We start from the raw sequence: 22,613 nt of genomic DNA on the forward strand, positions 1-22,613 counted from the left end.
TTTGCTTACTGAGGATGAGATGGAGGGATGTAGTGAAGAGGTACAGTATATGAGAGAGAAGGGTGTGTGAGCTGGGGGAGGGGCAGCGAAGTGACAGGGGACAGAGCCACATGGAGGCGAATTGTTTTTGGTCATCCCTTATGGGATTGAGGCGTGTGGATATAGATAGACAGATAGACACTCGTTTGTCCATGGGTACACAAAATCGTCTGACGTGATGCGATTTGCCACATCTGCTGAAAAGGTTGGAGTGTCAGTTGGTGACGATTCATTTATTAAGTAACCTGGGAAATAGGGTATAAGGTGAAATTATGCTGGTATTAGGAGGCGGGTGGGACATATATAAGGCATAGACGGTGAAGCAGGTGATAGTGACAGTAGACAGAGGTAAAGATGAGGAGGGTAGGACAGATACAAGGAACAGCGACATGTAGAGGTGTATGGTATGTAGGAGGACTATTGGGCAAAGCAGGCTGTGAAGCCCTGCAGGTCGAAAAATCCATCCTGATCTTGGTGAAATCGTCTGAAGTGAGCAAGAAGTGAGCAGTAAGGTGAGCACTGTACTCATTTCACTCTATCTTGGAGTAAAATTGTTATCGCTTCATCTCGAGAGTCGAGTTGTATCAGAAGATTAACATAAGATTATGATGATGGTCACGATGTGCCGACATGTCAGGAAGGATATCAAGCCGTAGCACTGTCGAAGAAGAACGTAGAGCCGTAACACTGTCAAAGAAGAAAGTAGAGCCGTAGCACTGTCGTAGAGGAATTTAGAGCCGTAGCACTGTCGAAGAATGTAACGTCGTAGCACTGTCGATGAAGAATTTACTGTAGAGCCGTAGCACTGTCGAAGAAGAATGGACAACCGTAGCACTGTCGAAGAGAAATAGAGAGCCGTGGCACTGTCGAAGAAGAATGGAGAGCCGTAGCACTGTCGATGGAGAATTTAGAACCTTAGCATTGTCGACGAAGAATGTTGAGCCGTAGCACTGTCGACGTAGAATTTAGAACCGTAGCACTGTCGAAGAAGAATGGAGAGCCGTAGCACCGTCGAAGAATGTAGAGCTGTTGCACTGTCGATGAAGAAATTTAGAGCCGTAGCACTGTCTTCTTGTGTCACTCAGCTTCATGAAATAATCTGTAAAAGAAGGAAAATCTGGGCCAAGCTAAGGTTAAAATGGTACAACACACTTTTATCAATTCCTTTTGCAACTTTCGTTCAGGGTATTCATACGTTCTTCTAATTTATTTCATAGACCCACGTAGCACATGTGATCCCTCTGTTGTCTGTGCCGAATGCTCTGTGTTCTATAATGAGGTCATCAACACTGTTACCCTCTTGACTCTGACTTAGCCTAAAACTGCCACCACCCCATCTTGCATACTGAGTTGTAACAGTAGCTTAACACTTGAATATGATGCTAGTCACGAACCATTGCTATGGAAAGGATGTAGAGCCACAATATTTATATCCTTCTGTCTTTGAGCTAAGTGAAATACGATTAAAAAGAACGGAAATCTGAGCCAAGTTTGAGTGAAAAGATTATAGTAACTTGTATTTATTTTATAGCATCTGCTTGAGTATGGCGGATGGAGGATTTTATTTTTCTCAGCACAGACGAGACGATAGATTGTTAGATTCTTAGCTAAGTTTTACTCTTTATTTCAATCTCTGTCTTTCTATTGCCAGACGCCTTAATCCCGCAAGGGGTGGCTACAAACAAATCGCCTCCATGTCGCCCTGTCACCGACCATTTCGTTGCCCTTCCCCCCAGCTCACACCCCTTTCTCATATACCTCTCCACTCCATCCCTCCATCTCATCCTCGGCTTCCCTCTCGCTCTCCCCTCCCCTCAGTCTAACCAGCTTTTTTACCTCTACCGGTCAGGGCCATAGAAAGGTAGACTGGGAATATCCCTTTCTATAGACAGGTGTTCACTGAGCCACGGGGGGTTCAGAACACCACCTGAACACCTGTAAGGGGCTACCTGGGGAGAACCCCGGGCATTCTCAAAGTTGAACAAATACATAGCGGAAAAATCAAACCATTCTAAAACACGCATTGGTAGAGATAGGATTTTCATCGTTCTTCGTTTGTTGTAAATTTTCTTCATACGGAGCTGGGAAGAGGGTTGTTTCTCTGACTGCATAAAAGATAAATAACTCAGGAAATAACATCCGTGTTTACAAGGTGAAGTGCAGCCAGGAACATGAGATTATTATTATTATTATTATTATTGTTATTATTATTATTATTATTATTAGTAATAATAGCAGCAGTAGTAGTAGTAGTAGTAGTAATGGGAGCATGAATTATGTGTGGATGAATGGGTAATTCTACGGGTCATGCTGTTGATAATTCTTCCTCTTTCGTGCTTTCTCCTTCTTTATTTTTTATTTATTTAATTTTACCCTATCTTGCCCCACCCTTTGCCACAAAGATAGAGGATGGAAGGTGACGATGATGATGGTGATGATGATGATGACGACTATAGTTCTCTCATCTTAACTTGGCCCAGGTTTTCGTCCTTTTGCAGCTTATTCTACGTTGCTCAGCGACAGAACACACACACACACACACACACACACACACACACACACACACACACACACACACACACACACACACACACACACACACAATTAACATCACATTCGAGTATTAATGCATTGTGACATCTCAGCATTCTGGATGGAGAGGTGACAATTTTAGGCCAAGTTAGAGTGAAAAGAGTAGAGTGAGTAACGCCTATCTTTCTCCTTCATTACAGATCGAAGACTCTGCTGTCGACCCAGAATGCACTCTCCTTTCCTACCTACGCAACAACTGTATCCTTTATAAAGAAGACTAAAAGCCAGAAGGATGATGTTAGTGTGGTATCTTGCAAGGTGTGGTATCTTTCAAGGTGTAGTATCTTGCAAGGTGTAGTATCTTGCAAGGTGTAGTATCTTGCAAGGTGTAGTATCTTGCAAAGTATAGTATCTTTCAAGGTGTAGTATCTTTCAAGGTGTGGTATCTTGCAAGGTATAGTATCTTGCAAGGTGTGGTATCTTGCAAAGGTGTGGTATCTTGCAAGGTGTAGTCTCTTACAAGGTGTAGTATCTTGCAAGGTATAGTATCTTGCAAGATGTGATATCTTGCAAGGTGTGGTATCTTGCAAGGTGTTATTGTGTGTCTTGCAAGCTGTTATAGTCTATTTGATTGACCTGTGCAGCTGAGACGTATGGGGCGAGTAGGGCGTGTATGATTCACGGCTGCTGATCGGCCGCCGATTATGTAAATCTACAGCTCTTCGTGTTTTAACACATAAATCAATCAATCAATCAATCAATCATTTCCTGTGGCACCCTCGGGGATGCATAGGGCCTCGATGAACTCACACCACCACATCCTATCTTGTGCTAACTCCTCAAGATCTCCCCAACACTCATCTCCAGCTTCCCGTCTCACTGTCCTCACCCACGTCTCTTTTGGCCTTCCTCTACCTCTCCTACCAAGTGCCACCCACCCTGGTGTACCTCGTACTATTCCCTGTCTCCTATACACATGTCCTAGCCACTTCCATCGTGAGAATCTAACATATTCATCGATCGGCTGCACTCCCGTTATTTCTCTAATTCTACTATTTGGTATCCTTTCCCACCACTTAACTCCTAATATTCTTCTAAGTGCTTTATTTTCAAACGCCAAGAATTTATTTTCCATAGTCACTGTGCTGTACCAAGACTCGTGTCCATAAATTAAGATACTCCTAACCATTACCTTATAAAGTTTGATTTTTGTATGCACAGAAAAATTGTTATTATTCCAAATATTTTTAAGCATTCCCATTGCCTGATTAGCCTTCTTTAACCTTTCCTCGAATTCAAAGTTCAAAGAACCATCCTTGGCTAAATAAGTACCTAAATATTTAAACCTATCAACTTGCTTTACAACCATACCTCCAATTACACATTCCTCCGCATTTTCCATATTCATATTGATTATTTCAGTTTTTCCACAATTAATAACCAAACCCACCTTGCGACCTTCACTCACCAAACAGTCCAACACTCTCTGCATCTCTTCTGGCCCATCACAAATCAAAACTATATCATCTGCATAATCTAAATCCAAAAGTTTCCTGTTCTCTCCCCAAAGTATACCTGCACCGGTTTCTGTTCCAACGCGTTTCATAATGTAATCAATGACCAATATAAATAGTAAAGGCGATAGAACACCACCTTGAATTACTCCGGACTTGACTTCAAACGAATCACTCAGACAACCATCAACCATCACTTTACAAAATGTGTCCTCATGCATGTTCATAATGACCCTCACAAACTCCTCTGGTATTCCATAATGTCTCATGATCTTCCCCATAGTCTCTCTCGAAACACTATCAAAAGCCTTTTCAAAATCAACAAAACAAAGACTTAACGGTACTCTCATTTCATTAACTTGCTGCATCAAATGCCTAACTATAAAGATATGATCATTGCAACCACGTCCCTTTCTAAAACCAGCCTGTTCATCCCTCAGAATACCCTCTACCACCGGCTCCAACCTATTTAACAACACTCTACTGAAAACTTTCAAAGCTATCGGTGACAAAGAGATTCCCCTCCAATTACCACATTCACTCAGGTCTCCCTTCTTCGGAACTTTAACAATTACACCATTCTTCCAAACTGATGGTAGTAACCCCGTCACCCATATCTTATTGAATAGCTTGGTCAAGATCATTATTAATCTATCCCCCTCCACTTTAAACATTTCCGGAAATAAGCCATCCTCCCCTGGTGCCTTATTATTCTTTAACTGTTTTACTGCTTTCTCCACTTCTGCAAGCCTCAACTCTCCTGTTTCTATATTTAAATCTTCCTGAGCAGACGGTATATCCTCTTCTGGTGGTATTGGTCTATTAAGAACTGTCTCAAAATGCTCTTTCCATCTATTTTTAATATCTCCATCTTTGGTCAATAAATTTCCTTCCCTGTCTCTAACTGGTATTTCCTTGCGTTTACCTGCATTACCACTCAGTTCTCTAATCGATTCATATGCTATTCTTTGACTCTGTCCACACATAAATATTTATGTTTTTAAATTGCCTGCAATATAAGCAGCCAGTTTAAATATGGAATAATTTCCTAAGCTAAAGAGGTCGAAATTAGCTATAAAAGTTTACCGTTATCAAAGAAAATTAAAGTTGATTATAAAGTTTTATAAAACGATGTGACGTTTGAAGTGAAGTATCCACCCACGGTGTACACCTACGTCCGCATGTAGCACTATAATATCGACCCACGGTGTACACCTACGTCCGCATGTTGCACTTCATCCACCCACGGTGTACACCCACGTCCGCATGTTGCACTTCATCCACCCACGGTGTACACCCAGGTCCACATGTTGCACTTCATCCACCCACTGTGTACACCTACGTCCGCATGTTGCACTATAATATCCACCCACGGTGTACACCTACGTCCGCATGTTGCACTGCATCCATCCATGGTGTGCACCTACGTCCACATGTTGCACTATAATATCCACCCACGGTGTACACCTACGTCCGCATGTTGCACTACAATACATGCCCGCATTTACGTCAGTGACATCATCGGCGGCCAATCAGCAGCCGCGAATCAAACACACCCTACATGCCTCATATATCTCAGGTGCACAGGTCAATCAAATAGACTGTAGTGTGCATCTTGCAAGGTGTATGTGTGGTGTCTTGCAAAGTGTTAGTGTCGTATCTTGCAAGGTGTTAGTGTGATGTTTTGAACACCTTCGCACGGTACTTATGTTTTCTTAGGCTTAATTGGCATCCTCGTGCACTGAATTAATATGTTGTTGCCCTGATACTTAATTGGTTTACTCTCTCTCTCTCTCTCTCTCTCTCTCTCTCTCTCACACACACACACACACACACACACACACACACACACACACACACACACACTAAAAACCCGTAACGCCACCCTTTCAGCGACTCGACTTGCCCTTCACATTGTAAAAAAGAAAGAAAAACCTGATCTTAGGGTGGGTATGGGAGAGGCTGCAGGGATCGTATTTATAAACCTTCTTAAGTTTTGCGTAAGAGTATTTATGTATGTTAAGCCGTATTGGAAATTTCGTCACATCTCATCCTAAGCGATTTATTTTGTCTCCTACACCTTATCATTATTTTTTATCTTTATCGTTTTAGTAGCGATCTGGTTACCAGCAGTGACATAGATAGATAGATAGATAGATAGATAGATAGAGATAGATAGATAGATAGAGATAGATAGATAGTTAGAGAGAGAGAGAGAGAGAGAGAAGTATTGATAGATAGATAGGTAGATAGATAGATAGAAAGGTAGATAGATGGACAGATAGATAGACAGCTAATTTATTGACCACAAGAAATACAAAAAGATACAGGGTTCAAATGTAAAGAAAAAATTGCTTAGAAAAGTTTTTACAAAATCAGTGTTACTTTAAACACCTCTCTCTCTCTCTCTCTCTCTCTCTCTCTTTACAGGAGTGATATTTATAAACTTTCTTAGGCTTAGATATTGTATAAGAATATTTGTGTATATATTTCCCTTCACTCGTACAACTACTGAAAACTGCACAACTACTGAGAGAGAGAGAGAGAGAGAGAGAGAGAGAGAGAGAGAGAGAGAGAGAGAGAGAGAGAGATGCTTATCGTTTGTAATTTGTACTCTGTTTACTTTTACTTGGCCCACAACTGTAATCTCTTCATCTTTTATGCTGAGTTGTAGATTAACACTTGAATTTGAAGATAGTCACGAAGAAGTGCTATGGAAATGATGTAGAGCAGTAGCTATACAAGGACAATAATCTAAGCCAAGTGGAGGTAAAAGGAGAATAGCTATGATCCTGAATGATAAGCTAGTCACGAAGAAGTGCCATGAGGTGAAAGGGTAGCTGTGATTCTTGAAATTCCTAGCTCCCCCAGGCCTCTCATTCAAGGCCGCACCACACATTCATCCAGTCATTGAAGAAGCGACAATGATGGGATGGGTGCTTGGAGCGTCCTTGAGTGAGAGGCCTGGGGAGGGAGTGGGGGGCCTAAGATTGCGTGTAAGGAAGGGTGGGAGTGGAGTGTACTGGTGCTGTGATGAGGAGGGATAGAGTGAGATGAGCTGAGACTGCGTGGGAGGAAGGGTGGGAGTGGCGTGTATTGGTGCTGTGATGAGGAGGGGTAGAGTGAGACGATCTGAGCATGTTGAGAGGATTTAGGGCGACAGTTGGGTGCGCAAGGTGAGACATGTGAACATCGGGACTAAGGTTGCGAGAGACAGACCACAAAAGACGTGGGACGAGGCCATAGAGTGTTACCATAGGGATACAGGAGTGAATAGGGGGACTGCCAGAGATCGAGCAACGTAGAAAGCCGGAATTAGGGTGCAAGAGGCTGTGGTTACCGGAACTGTAGGGTAATTATTGATCCAATTAGAGGTCAAGAGGTAGTTTCCTAGACCAAACTAACGCTTCACTGCTGTAAGATTTCTATTTGGAGGATGGACAAGGGAAAGGAGAAAACAGTATATGCTTTGTCTCTGTTCATCCTGGGAATTCATATCTTCGTTCGAGAGGCTGATACTGAGGCATCTGGAGTCATGAGAGAGAGAGAGAGAGAGAGAGAGAGAGAGGTATGGATTTCTTTGACCTGTACGAGAGGCCTTCCCTGAATTTACTACTACTACTACTACTGCTATTAGTAATAATAATAATAACAATAATAATAATGATGATGATGATGATGATGATGATAATAATAATAATAATAAAAAAAAATAATAATAATAATAATAACAATAATAATACCGCCTGATGGAGGCAAAGACATATTGAAGAAATTTTACTTGTTTGAAGAGGTCAGAGAGATAGTGTCACGGAGGAGGTCACCAGGTTAAGCCAGGTTAGTTGGGGTCAGCTTAGGCTTGTTTGTGCCAGGTCAGGTTTTGTTAGTGGGTCAAGGTTAAGCTAGGTAGGGTGAAATGAGGTTAATCTTTTAGGTTAGGGTTACGACAGGCTAGGTTAAGCTAGGTTAGGATTACGCCAGTGTATGGATTAGGTCAGGTTTGGTTAGATTAGTTTACGTTTGTCTGTTAGGGCTAGTTTAGGTTACGATGTTGGGTTAGGCTGGGTTAGGTTATGTTAGGTTAGGCTGGGTTAGGTTATGTTAGGTTAGGTTTGGTTAGGTTAAGTTAGGTTAGGTGCAGAACGACGAAAGTCTGGGCCAAGTTAAGGTGAATTTACTAGGGAAATAAGGTGCAAAATGACGAAAATCTGGGTCAACTTTAAGGTGAATGTACTACAAAAATAAGCTGCAAAAGGACGAAAATCTGGGCCAATTAAGATGCATGTACTAAAAAAAAAAACTGCAAAAGGACGAAAATCTGAGCCAAGTAAAGGTGAGTTGCAAGCTTTCTCGTTTATCAGTCCCGTAAATGCCCGTGCTCTAGGAATTCCCAGGCTTTCCGACAGGGCAGGTGATGTGAAGGTGTTAAGTGGTGATTGTTACCTGTGCTTGAGTGATGGAGACGCCTTCCTGTGGTGACACTGATGCGGCCAAGCGGTGGAGCTGCCCGGTGATACAAACGTCCCTCAATCCCCTCCCAAACACCGAAGAGGATGGTGGATGGCGGCATAAGGGCAACTTCAGCCTGCAGTCTACCGGGTTCACATTCAAATGAACTTGGGGTTGCAACTACTACTACTACTACTACTGCTACTACGACTACCACCACCACCATCATTACTACTACTACCACCACAACCATCACTACTACCGTACCACCGCCACCACCATTACTACTACTCGTACTCTTGGGAAAAAAATTATATATATAAATTATCGAAAGCCACAAAATTCATCCAACCCAAAAACGTCCTGTGGATGTGAATGAGGTGAATTTAATCCCATTCTCTGTACTGGTCTGATTCTTTTGGTTTGATCTTGCTATCTCCGCCAATTTTAATCATTTTCTGGGCTTATGTGTGTGTGTGTGTGTGTGTGTGTGTGTGTGTGTTGTGTGTGTGTGTGTGTGTGTGTGGAGGGGTTAGCGAGTTATATCTAATCTCTGTTTGCTATCTAATCTCTGTCGATGGTAAAGTCTCCCCTGAGCCGCGTAGTATCGTTTGGACACAGATGGGTGAGGCGGGGCAAAGGAGGGAAAAGGGTAACAAAATTTATGTAACAGTCTAACCGGTCCAAAAATCGAACTGCGGGTCCTCCAGATACAAGCAAGATATGTAAACTGTAAATTGAAGTACTGAATTAACCTGAAGCCATATTTATAAAAGATCTTAGTCATTTTCCCAAGATAAATAGATCACATATAAATCAGTAACATGAATTCTTTATCCTTGTATTTTTCACTCATTTGCTGAACATATAATTTCACACACACACACACACACACACACACACACACACACACACACACACACACACACACACACACACACACAGACATGTAACATAACAGATTAAATACTGTGTTCTGAAGCCATTCATTATGATATTTTTGTATTTACAGCGTTGCAACACCAAGGAATTGAGAGCAAGGCGTGTTTATCTCTAGCTCATGGGTAAAAAATGAGAGCAAGGCGTGCTTATCTAGTTCTTGGATAAAACTTTGAGATAAAACTTCACCACGTTCACCATACTCCTTTTACCGTAACCTGATCCACTTTCTCGTCCTCATGCACTTTATTTCACGTAGGTCAGTGGCAGTAAGAGGCAGTGCTACAGCCCTTTCTTTCCATAGCACTTCTTCGTGACTAGGCTAGTACCATATTAGAGGGTTATTGTTAGGTCAGTGGCAGAAAAAGACAATGCTACAGCCCTACATCCTTTCCAGAGCACTTCTTCGTGACTGGTACCATATTCGAGTGTTATACTTCCTTTATAACTCAGCATTTAGGATGGAGAGATGACAATTTTCGGCCAAGTTTGAGTAAAAAGAGTATAGTTCCACAACATCCATATCTTAGGGTATAAAGTAGAATTCTAGCTCTTCCTGGAGCCTCTTAACGCCATTCCCTGAGCGATTAATTTTGTTCTCTGCATGACACTATAATATTCTTCTTTATGCTAACTGTATATTTCAAGAATCGACATTGTTTACATTACTGGCATACACGGGGATACTGAAGTTCTCTGTGTAAAATAAATAGCTAAGGAGAAGGCGTCACGAAATATCCAAAGCCACTTCTAATACTCTCTTTTAATCTCATTTGACCTTATCTTTGCTCCCCACCTTAGTTTTCTTTTTCTTTTCTTTCTTTTTCTTTTTCTTTTTTTTTTTAATCCTTCCCCAGTGACGGTTTCTTGTTGCGACGCAGGTCAGGTGGTCGTCGAACGGGATATATATATATATATATATATATATATATATATATATATATATATATATATATATATATATATATATATATATATATATATATATATATATATGCCTACACCAGACGATTTTCTTCAGCTTAGAGAGAGAGAGAGAGAGAGAGAGAGAGAGAGAGAGAAATATGTGCTGAAATTCGCACACCAGGTGGCAAGATTCTGATAATAGACTTGATAGTGTGTTCCCTAAGGTCCATCAGCCATCCTTCGTGCCATACTCCATCACATATCACCACTTCGGCGCCAATACCCACCGTCCATATTGAATCCATGCTAGGGCTGTCTCATTCCGGACTGATGGTAGTAGCGACGATGGTTTTTGAACTCTAAACAGGTCTTGTAGAAGGTGAAGTTAGTGTATGAACGAAACTCATCTCTCTCTCTCTCTCTCTCTCTCTCTCTCTCTCTCTCTCTCCACGAACATCGAAAAATCAGCGTGGTGTTCCTGCAGCAAACGCCACTTATGATCTCAGGTCAGATAAATTCATCAGTGTCGGTTGCTAGGAATTCACTACAATGATTTTCAAAGCGTATGGAGGGAATGGCATGAGAGGCGATAGAGACACGAGTATTGACGCCGACCGTACATAATATACTGTACTACGTAAATTTATATATAGGATTGTCTACATATGTGGAGCGTGCAAGATTGGATAAGTTTTCGAGCTGATCTTGCTCTTCACCTGTGACCTATGACCTTTTTTGGCCGATAATTGGTCACCCGTAATCTGGTGTATGGAATTATTATTTTTTATTTAATTTGTTTTTTCCTTCCTGTGTTCATCTTCTGTTAAAAAAATCCTGTGATGGTTCCCAGTCATTGTGCCAGATCTTGTGCAGTTCCATCAAAGCGTTTTTCCATAATCTTGTTAACAGACAGACAGGGAGACAGACAAACCGCACCGGACACGTAACTCCTTGGCGCTTTCGGGGGCGGGTGTAATAGATAAGTAAATTAATAAGTAACTAAATATAACAAACGACGTAAATGTATAGATAATGAGGAAGATAAAAAACTTTGAAATGGATTGAAAGCGTTAACTCCATCACTTCAACGACCCATTTTCTTTCATTTATTTTTTGCTGCTCAGACGATTTTAATCAGTCTCCCCTAAGCTGAATAAAATCGTCCCAAAACCAAGAATAAATCGACTGTGTACAGATACCAAGAATAAGTCGATTAGTACCAAAAATAAATCGACTGTGTGCAGTTACCAGGAATATATCGATTGTCTCCGGATACCAAGAATAAATCGATTGTGTGCAGTTACCAAGAATAGATCGATTAGTACCAGGAATAAATCGCTTGTCTACAAGCGTCAAGTTTCCGCCGGGTCTCGAAGCCAAAGAAGTCGAGGGATGATGTTACACCCACGGGAAGCACTTATAAAGAATCTCAACTCAGGCCCCCGCGACTGGGCTAAGTACAATCCCTATGTTACCTGGTGTGTGTGGTGTTAATGGTACCGATATTAACACCACTAGATTCATGTGGCTTGTGTTTTGTCTGGTGTTAGGAGGAGGAGAGTGATAATGATACCTGTTTAAACTCTCTCTCTCTCTCTCTCTCTCTCTCTCAGCTAAACTCACTCGTTAGGCTCTTATTCTCCTGGGTTAAGGAAACTCCCTAACACCTCTTCCTTACCGATTTATTTTTGGATATAGGTGGTTAATATCCTTTTCGTATATTACTTATTCTGAGTATGGCGATATTGGAAGGACTAGCGTAGCACAGAACAGGGCAGTAGGGTGTAATAAGCAAAATAAATCGCTTAGGAAAAGATGTTAGGGAGCCTCCACCGACGAGAATGAAGAGGTTAAATTATTATAAACAATTTTTTCATTATATTTAACAATTCTCATTTTCTTTTCGTTTTCCCACTGAGTTACGGTATTTTTCACTCCAGTTCAATCAAAGAGAGGTAGCTGTGTATGTGGTAAGGAAAATTCAAGCAATCAGTTCTATACCTAACTTTGCCTGGAGAGAGAGAGAGAGAGAGAGAGAGAGAGAGAGAGAGAGAGAGAGAGAGTTGATGTATGTTTGTATTTTCCTCCTGCAAACTTCACTTTTTTGTTTTTTTTTTTTTTTTTTGTGTGAGAGAGAGAGAGAGAGAGAGAGAGAGAGAGAGAGAGAGAGAGAGAGAGAGACTCCATTAACCACAGCTTTCTCTCTCTAAGCAAAATGGATCTTATGATGTTGGCAAGAACAGAATGAAGAACACCCCATGGAAATGAATGACGAAGGTGAAGAACATTTATAAGTGAATCATGAAGGATAAGAACATTTATAAATACGTAGACAGGTGTTGGATGGGAGGGTCTTTGTGGGTACCTTAGGGTTTTCTTTAAGGTATTGGGTGACAGGAAGGAGATGAGAGAGAGAGAGAGAGAGAGAGAGAGAGAGAGAGGTCCCCATACCCTGTTCTGACTCTACCATCTTCCTTTAAGCTGTTCCTTGACTAAGCTTATCAGTACGGCTGTGTGGGACGAAGCTGGCGTGTGGCGAGGGAGGGTGTGGAGCTTGTACGGTGATGGTGTCAAAATATCACCGTAGCACCGACCGTGTTCAGTAAGTACACTATATCCACTTATCATTCACAGTTTTCCACAACATACAGGGTGATCTAAATATAATACTTGTCTTGCACCTTTCTCGTGTTTTCCGTGGACGGCTCTGCGTTATCCGTGTCCGTCTTCCATTATTTATTCATCTCCTGCTCTCACTACCACACTCATGCCCACACCAGCACACTGAGCCAACATCACAACGCTTTGCCTGGGGAGAGTCTATTGGATCGACTTTTACGGGCCAACCGAAGTTAAAATAAAAGGAGTATAGAGGTATGAACGGTTGTGGTTTACTGATCACCTGTTGTCAGTCAAGAGCGTGTGAAATGTACAATCAGCCACAAAGGTATGGCACACCTAGAGATTGATGGTTGTGAAAGTGAGCGAGTTTTGCAGACGTACATGAATCTGTTAACACGTTGCCTCCTAAAATAACCCCCCCAGTATGTATAATTATTCCCTTGTACAAAGGAAAAGGGGAAAAAGAAGTGTGTGGTAATCATAGGGGCATTTGTCTTCTTAGTATAATAGGAAAAGTGTATGGTAGGATACTTATTGACAGAGTTAGAGAATGAACAGAGAAATTAGATGGAGAAGAACTGGGAGGCTTTAGGAAGGGAAGAGGTTGTGTAGATCAGATATTCATTCTTAGATCGTTAGTGGAAAAGTTTCTAGAGAAGGGAAAGAAGTTGTATGCGGCTTTCATGGATTTGGAGAAAGCATATGACAGGGTGGATAGACAAGGATTGTGGAAAGGGTTAAGAATATATGGAGTAGATGGGAAGTTGTTGAATGCTGTGAAGAATATGTACGATGGTGCGAAGGCTGCAGTGCGTGTGGATGGTGAACTAAGTGAATTTTTCTCTTTGGAGGTTGGGTTGAAACAGGGATGTGTCATGTCTCCATGGTTGTTCAATCTGTACGTGGATGGGGTAATAAAAGAGGTACAAGGTAAGGTAGTGGATGTTGGAGTGGCCCTGGTGAGAGAGGATAGTGTTTGGAAACTCCCTGTACTGTTGTTTGCAGATGATACTGTGCTGTTGAGTGAAGACGAAGGGGAGCTGCAAGGCTTGGTGGATGAGTTTGGGAGAGTGTGTATGAAACGGAATCTAAAGGTGAATGTAGGGAAGTGTAAAGTGATGGTCTTTGAGAGAGGTGAAGTCAGTGAATGTACAGCGAGGTTGGATGGTGAGGAAATGGAAAATGTGAGTACGTTTAAGTACTTGGGTAGTGTGATGAGTAAGGATGGAGGTTTGGAGGGTGAAGTGCTTGAAAGGGTACAGCAGGGAAGAAAGGTTGCTGGTTCTTTGAAAGCAGTGATAAGAAACAGGGAAGTGAGCATGGAAGTGAAAAAGTTACTACATGACAGTATTGTGATACCAACTCTAACGTATGGAAGTGAAGCTTGGACATTGTTGGAAGGACACAAGTCAAGAGTGAGAGCAGTGGAAGTGAGTTATTTAAGAGGAGCCTGTGGAGTCACATGGAGAGAGAGGCTGACGAATGAGGATATAAAGGAGCGTTGTGGTGTGGATGTGGATGTGATCGGAAGCGTTATGAGGAACACACTGAGGTGGTTTGGCCAAATGGAGAGGATGGAGGGTGAAAGACCGACGAAGAGAGTGTATGTGAGTGAGGTGGAGGGAGGAAGAGGGAGGGGGAGGCCGAGGATGAGATGGAGGGATGGGGTGGAGAGGTATATGAGAGAGGGGGGTGTGAGTTGGGAGCACGGCAGTGAAATGGCGGGGGACAGGGTGACTTGGAGGCGATTTGTTTGTGGCCACCCCAAACGGGATTGAGGCGTCTGGCAATAGATAGATAGATAGTATGTGACGATTTTGGCCATTTCCAGTTCTAGTAATTACCAAGGACAAATTTTGCACTAATAGCCCCATATATTACAATGCTTCGTCCATGTTTTAGACCAGTGGTTCCCAAACTGGGGGCCATGACCCCCTTGGGGGCCATATATCAAAATGTAGGGGGCCATAACCTGAACCGAAGGAGTTTAGCGAGTAGGTAGTCAGTGGAGAGAACTTACACTGAGTGGAATGGGGATTCAAATGAAGGAAAATTGAACCTGGCATGAATGTTCAGAAGCAAATGGTCTGGGAGGAGGTGGGTGTGTCGCAACTGAAGGCCATGGTTGTGGCAGATAATTATGACTCACTATGATAGCATATCATTTCAGAATTATGAAGTTATCAGATTTGTAAGATTCAAAGATCAGATCAAATTGCGTGGGATTAATACACTTTTTCAATCCAGTGAATTTTTTTTTTATTGCTGAATCAGCTTTTCGCAATAATGCAATTTTTAATTACTCTAAGTATGGATTTTTTTAAATGTGCATTTTATTCCTTTAGTACCATTTCAATAATTATATATATATAAGATTCAGCTAAGACAAAATACACATTTCTTTATTAACACTTAACAAAAGAGAAAATAACAAATGGAATCAATAAAATTACAGGATTTGCTAGAGTGATTTTTATATGGACATGATGAGTGTAGGACTGTAGTGTAGACAGTCACTGTAGTCATGGGTTATGGTTGGGGAAGGGGGGCCATGGACAAGGATCATGTATGAAAAGTGGGTAACGACCAGAAAAAGTTTGGGAACCACTGTTTTAGACTGATACGTGCGGTAAGATGGACGATAAATTTTTTTGACTGACTGTTCCTAATGCTCTCCCTGTCTTGAGTTACACTTCAAGGCCAGGGCAGCTGTACTTGACGATGAGGCAGTACAAGAGTGGCGATCTACTCCTCTCTGATCATAGCGTCTGATAAGAGATAGTTTACACGATCGCAAAGGCTAACTCAGAGACCAAACAGTGAAATTGTTGAGTGCCAGTAGTTTATTAGTCACAAAAACATGCGTTTTGTTCATGGAGAGTCTTTAGGACAACGAAGCCTCTGGTAATCAATAGGAAACCAAAAGATCCAATTAGAAACTGCATTACCCACACCGAGAAGACGTATGCAATCCTTTCTATCCACAGTTAAGATCCCGCTACAGTTATGGATAGTTCACATTAATAAAGAACTAAGACGAGTATAATGCCATTGTGTGTATCTTATCAAAGCTGGAAGTTATATCTTATCGATTTAAAAGGAGCCGTATATTGCAGGTGAACAGCCACTAGAAACAAAACGCCCTTGGAAAAACAAAATGCTGCGTCACAAGGGTAAGCACTGACTCATGAGTTATTTGCTTATGTAACTAGTGCCGTGCGTGTACTGTATATATTATCCGAGAAAGGAAATCGCACACATTTGAAGAAGTGTAGAACCGTCGCTTTACTGTTATTCATCTCTTCTGCGCTCGAAACAGGCGTCAAACTACATCTTAATCAGCCCTAGAATCTATAGATGTACTGTGGTCGGATATGCAACTCAGCGTCATCAGCTGTTTTGCTTCCTTTAGTGTGTGTGTTATCTTGATTACACAACAAGGTGAAAGCAGGTCACCGGATTTTATCGTTTTGCCGCTTTAATAGTTAGCTTAAGAGTTTACAACCACTATTATCATCATCTCAAAGCTAATTCTCACCAAAGAAAGGGAGTGGTAGATTCTACAGTTAATATCTAGGTAAACGACTATAACTTCAAGGTGATGGGGATGCTGTAAGTGTTGTCTGGCCACATAGGTGAAGCCAGGTGTACCACTGATTACTCCCAGGTGATACTGTGAAGGTAGATAACAGCTCATTCTAAATATACAGTATTTTTATAGTCTGTCATTTGAGGCCTTGTATTTTGCATGTGTAGAGTTATTTATTTACGTCTATAGATTTCTGAAGGGGTGAAAATTTTTTGAGTATGCGTACCAGATCATACATTGAGTTTTTGATGTGGAATTTTTTTATTGTGCATACCAAATCACACATTAAGATTTCTCCGGAAGTGTTGCCATAGCAATTCATACACTATCACTACCTAAAAAGAAAAATAGAATATGCCTTTAGCCAACTTTTAAAAAATACTGTCTTTATGTTGCCACGTCAGGGCCCCGAACGTGAAATCTTGTTCAATCCATGCCGTGTATAGCGAAGCCTTCGTTATGCGATGCTCTCAGGTTTCACAGCCACTCATGTTAATTAATCTGATCCTTTATATGGGAGTTATAAAGCTGCGGATTCTTCCTATAGCGTGTAAAAGATATAACTTGTACTTGTCGCTTTACCCTACTTACCTCTCTTCTTACATCCCTACCTACCGAACCTCTCTGCCTACTTCCCTACCTACTTCCATACCAATTTCCCTTCTGTCTCCTGCCTGCTTTCTCTGCCTCCCCACCTACCGTACTTCCCGACAGTACCTCCCTACCTACCCACCTCCCTACCTGCATACCTACCTCCCTGGGTGCTGCCCTACATACTCCTCTGCTTGCGTGCCTGCTTGCCTGCCTTCCTGTCTATTTACCATCCTGTCTACCTACCTACTTACCTACCTACCTATGCTACCTTCCTGCCTACCAATATCTGTACCTCCCTCCCTACCTACCTCATTTCCTGCTTACTTACCTCCCTCCCTGCTTACTCTCCCACTGACCTGCCTACCCATCTCGAAATGAATGGATCTTGAATTTGACTCTCTCTTGTATTTTGTTTTTCTCTTGGAAGGAACAGTTTTGCGGTCTCGTTGCCTTTGGTTCCTTCTTCCCCACATAAAAAAAAAAAAATCTTCCTACCTACCTATCTCCGTGCCTACCTTCCAGCCTACCTACCTCTCTATCTGCCTGCCTACCTATCTCCCTGCTTACCTTCCTACCTACCTGCCTACTCACCTCCCTATCTGCCTACCTACTTATTTCCCTGCTTACCTGACTGCCTACCTCACTGACTGCCTCCAATACGATATGAGTTAGTGAGGCAGACACGTATTCAAAGCCTATTGCAGTTAGTTTCCAGTGCGTTGAAGCCGATGACGTAGCGATGAAGCCGATGACGTAGTGATGAAAACACAGACCAGGAATCACATATATAAAATCCACTAACAGTTCCTCTGATGAATAAACTTGGGAAGGATTCACAGCCATTTTTGCGATCGATATCATTTTGTAACTACGATTTGCAGGAAGGACTAGAGACCCGAGAAGCTTCTGTCCCCTTGTCGTGCATCCTGGGAAAGAAAATAATACAGACTACAATCAGTTTCCCTTTCATATAAGATTTTTAACTGTAGGAGGAACGGGACGCATGGGAAGACTCAGCACTTTTCTTTCCCTTGTCAATCCTGCAGAAAAATATCCCAGGTATGACAAGGAGGTGATCATCATTGTACCTACGAATTTAGGGACCTGGCTGGCACAGTGCAACACGAACTGGTATTGTTCCTGGTATTGTTTTTTTGGTATTTTTATTTGATACTGATTGACAGGAGTGGGCTTTACTGATTTCTCCCTCAATAGACACTTTTCCACAATACTTGGATATTTAATGTATTTCTCTATCCTGGTTTTCTATCCCTTTATATCTTTTATTTTGTGGGGAAGAAGGACAAATGGCTAGTTATATCAAGGCTGTCTGTCTATCTATCTATTGCCAGACGCCTGAATCCCGTAAAGGGTGGCCACAAACAAAATGCCTCCATGTCACCCTGTCTCCAGGCACTCACTGCCATCCCCTTAGCTCACACATCCCTGTCATATACCTCTCCACTCCATTCCTCATCTCATCCTCGGCATCCCCCTTCCTCCACCTCACTCACATACATTCTCCTTGTTAGTTTCCCGCTCTCCATCCTCTCTAAATGGCCAAACCACATCAGTGTATTTCTTCCAACTTTTTCTATCACATCCACACCACAACACTCCTTCACAACAAGGCGAGGGGGATTTATTACAAAAGAATAACCGAGACTCAACACTACATTTTACGCTGTATGTTGATGAGACCTCCTTATGCAGGCGAGGTTGTCGGTGTGTGTTCAGTGTGTGTTTGAAGACAGGCATGTGTGAGGAAGTATAGATGTGATTAATATTTTCATCGGCCAAGTGGTAGGGGTGAGGGTCTGATGTTTAAAATGATGCGCACTTAATTCCACACTCCGGACACCTTTATGATTTGAATTTCGATTTTTAGACTATATTTTCCACGTGACCCACCATATTCTCATGAAAATATCCCCGCTACTACCACCACGTCTGTCCTGAATGAGAGCACTAGGTTGTACTCAGTATAGACGGTGAGTATTAGTGCTGAAGTGGTGACATGCGAGGGAGTGTTGTACAAAAGAAGACGGATGGGCCATAGAAAACGGGTTGTCAAATCGATGCCCAACTATTGAAAAAAATGTGTCCAAAAATGTTCTCCTGTCGCTTTCTGATATTTCAAAAAAACTAGAGAGTGACAAGGATAGCCAAGAGTATGTTGCATATTTGTCTGTGTCCCTCTGTCTTCCTAACACCATTTCCTAAGCGATTTATTTTGCTTATTACACGTTGCTGTTCTCTTCGGTGTTGTATAAATCATCCCAGTACCGCCATAGTATGCATAAATAACGTACGGTAGGATATTAACCAGTCATATCCAAAAACAAATCGCTAAGGATGAGGTGTTAGGGAGTCTCATTACCCGATGAGAATACGGGCTTTACTAGAAATCCTCGCTGTACAGTATATGTGAGTGATGCGGAAAGGAGGAGGGGGAGAGGGAGACCAAGGATGAGGTGGAGGGGTGGGGTAGAGAAGTATAGGAGGGTAAATACTCAGAGAGAAGGCAGCCAGATGGTAGTGGAGAGGTTAACCCTATTCGGTGCAACCCTTGGCGATTTCCCACACTTACGACCCTAGTATCGAGAAAAGAATCTTGAGTAATATTATTGGTTTGACGAAGTGAAAGGAACGCATTCGAACACGTCGGCGCCGTTGCAAGGCAAGCGCCGCCAAACATATCGTACCGCACCCGCGCGCACTGAAACACACACACACACACACACACACACATACACACGTTTAACTATTATCAAATTTAAAATTAATGTAAATATCAAATGATAAAATATTTTACCATTCACCAACGCTTATCATGTTCGCCATATATCAAAGCCGTAGGCTATATTTTCAGTCTGAGGGCTGCAGTATCAATAAACCGTTTACTGTTGTCTCTCACACACACACCGTCCATAACATGGAAGTTGATAGCTTACACATCTTCCTCATCATCATCACCACCCTTCCTCCCTCACACTCACCACCTCCCATCTTCCTCACCACCACCTTCCCTCCCTCCATCACCCTCACACACACCACTATATTCCCTTCTACCATACTCTCCGTCTCACTACCACCGCTTTTTTCTCACCACCATCTCTCTCTCACTCGCCACCGCTAATACTCTCTTTCTTCCTCACCTTCATAACTCCTAAACCCACTTTCAGTGGATTTACTACTAGGTAGACTAGTTGATGGAGAGGTAGCTATTAGTCAAGGAAATCTAATAATGTAAGCATGTAAATAATACCTGGTTATACATGCGAGTATTTTTTTTTATGCAAGAAAGAAGGAACCAAAGGGCAGGACCTGCAAATTGCTCCCTCCAAGAAAAAAACGACAGCAGAGCCAAATTCAAGATCAGTTCATTTCGAGATGCCTAGACACACTGTGTATGAAAGACTGGAGACCGTAGGCAGTAAAAAAAAAAAAAACAGAGATGGAGACAATTCCAGAGTTGACCTGTTGCATACATGAATGACTGGAGCAACGGTTAACTCTTGCATTAAAGAGTTGGACAGAAAAGGACTGAGTTTGTTGCTAAGACGGGTGCTGCGTGCCTGCTGTGGTGGTGGAGGGATGCAAGCAGACAGTTCAGAGGAGCAGTGACCATTGAAGTGGCGATAGAAAAGAGACTGATGCAACAGTGCCGCGAAGAGACAGAGGTTGAAGGGAGCCAGTAAGAGGAAAGTTAATGAGACGAAAAGTCTCCGACTCCATCCTGTTGAGAAGAACTGTGTGTGAAGCCTCCCCACACATGACAGCTGTGCTCTACACAGGAGCGAATAAAACCCGTGTATAAAGTCAACAACTGTGCAGGGCCGTGGGTTAGGGCTTCCTGACTAAAACCTCCCTAAGTGAAGAGTCCAGTCCTGCTGTGGACTAAAAATGGAAAGTTCATAATGATGATGATGAGAATACTACCATATATTTCTTTCTAATGACTGAATATAAATATTTAGCTACGCGAGTTTCAGCCACACTCAAAAAGTGTGTAACCTGGATACGGGACGAGGACCCAACTCGCCATGTATCCCACCAACCACTTTCCCCAACCTCCTCCCTTTAGAAAGTAGTTATTTATTTTTCAAATGTCATTACAACTATATAATAATGAATTTATAGAAGTAAAAGATTATTCTTATTAATTTTACACGTGTGGGGTGAGGACTGAGTTGGTGCGTGAGGACTGTGTTGGTGTGTGAGGACTGTGGTGGTGTGTGAGGATTGTGTTGATGAGTGAGGACAGTGGTGGTGTGAGGACTGGTGGTGTGTGAGGACTGTGTTGGTGTGTGACGATTGCGTTGGTGTGTGAGGACTGGGTTGGTGAGTGAGGACTGTGCTCGTGTGTGAGGTCTGTGGTGGTTTGTGAGGATTGTGTTGGTGTGTGAAATATAATCTATTCGTGAGAACAAAACAGACTCGACCTTCTCATGGACCCACTTCACATATAACTAAGGAGTGAGAAACAGGTAGACCTTTATCATACAAATGGATGGCGAGTGAGAAAGGGCCGGGGAGTACAGGAGGTAGATAAGGCAGAAGGCGGTAGATGTACGGGAGATAAATGCTTGAAAAGGCATACATATTGCATAATAATTGCAAAATTCCACATCAACAGCCTTGTGCCTTACCTACCTCCTATTCTGCCTGCCCCTCTGTTCTATAATAAAGGTCTACCTGCTTCTCACTCCTTACAGCTGAAGGAGGTCCTTGAGAAGGCTGAATCTGTTGTCACCAATATATTATATAGGTATTTCTAAATCTGAGTACTGCAAATTAAAATTGAAGGGCACAGAGAAATATTTAGTTATAACCAATTATTCAAAGGGCACGGTAGCTCTATCTGCTCATGCTACGCCCCAAGGAGTATTCAGAGCAATGCAATAACAAATATTCAATTATGAATAGTTATACCCAAAACATCATCAGTATACAGTATAAATCAATGGTTATTCAGTGGGGCAGTCAATCCCAAAATACCGACAAATTAGTCAGTAGACTGTCCTTCTGATGTCAGTTTATTAGTAATTTCCCACTGGTCAATCACTAGCCTATCACTGAGACCTTTGTCGGTCAGCCAGTCAGTCTCTCCAGAAGTCAGTCCCTTGATCCTCTGTTAGTAGTCACCACGAGAAAATGCAGCTGCCAGCCAAAGCTCCGTACATGCGGGATCACCATTAAATTCTTACGAGTAGACTGTTAACCAGGAAACGTGCCAGTCTTTGGATTACTGAATCGCTTAGAGCAGCCTGTAGCTTCCTGGTTAAACCCTATATCTCTTGTAACCGGAGAACAAGCTGTTCCCTGGGTAATGCACAGGCACAGTGTGGATATGAGGGGTTAGGTCCAGAGCCTTGCCTGGCGCTTTCAAGGGAGACAGCAATCAGGCCCCAGCTCCTTCTCTACAC

General features: G+C 42.3%; 2 protein-coding genes across 2 annotated transcripts in view; both read left to right on the top strand.

Moving 5' to 3' along the window:
* Positions 1 to 22,613, top strand: part of LOC145401208 (charged multivesicular body protein 1a-like) — a 308,785-nt gene that overhangs the window by 65,470 nt on the left and 220,702 nt on the right. The window lies entirely within an intron of this gene.
* ry (xanthine dehydrogenase rosy) overlaps positions 12,891 to 22,613 on the top strand; it is a 66,090-nt gene continuing 56,367 nt past the window's right edge. The window contains exon 1 of the mRNA XM_080273690.1: positions 12,891 to 12,981. Within this exon, the coding sequence (XP_080129816.1) occupies positions 12,944 to 12,981 (38 nt within the window). The 5' untranslated portion in view covers positions 12,891 to 12,943. The remainder of the gene's footprint in view (positions 12,982 to 22,613) is intronic.

This window comes from Coenobita brevimanus, chromosome 55 (genome assembly GCF_032717465.1).
Source record: "Coenobita brevimanus isolate Jiangsu-jjx chromosome 55, ASM3271746v2, whole genome shotgun sequence".
NCBI lineage: Eukaryota > Metazoa > Arthropoda > Malacostraca > Decapoda > Coenobitidae > Coenobita > Coenobita brevimanus.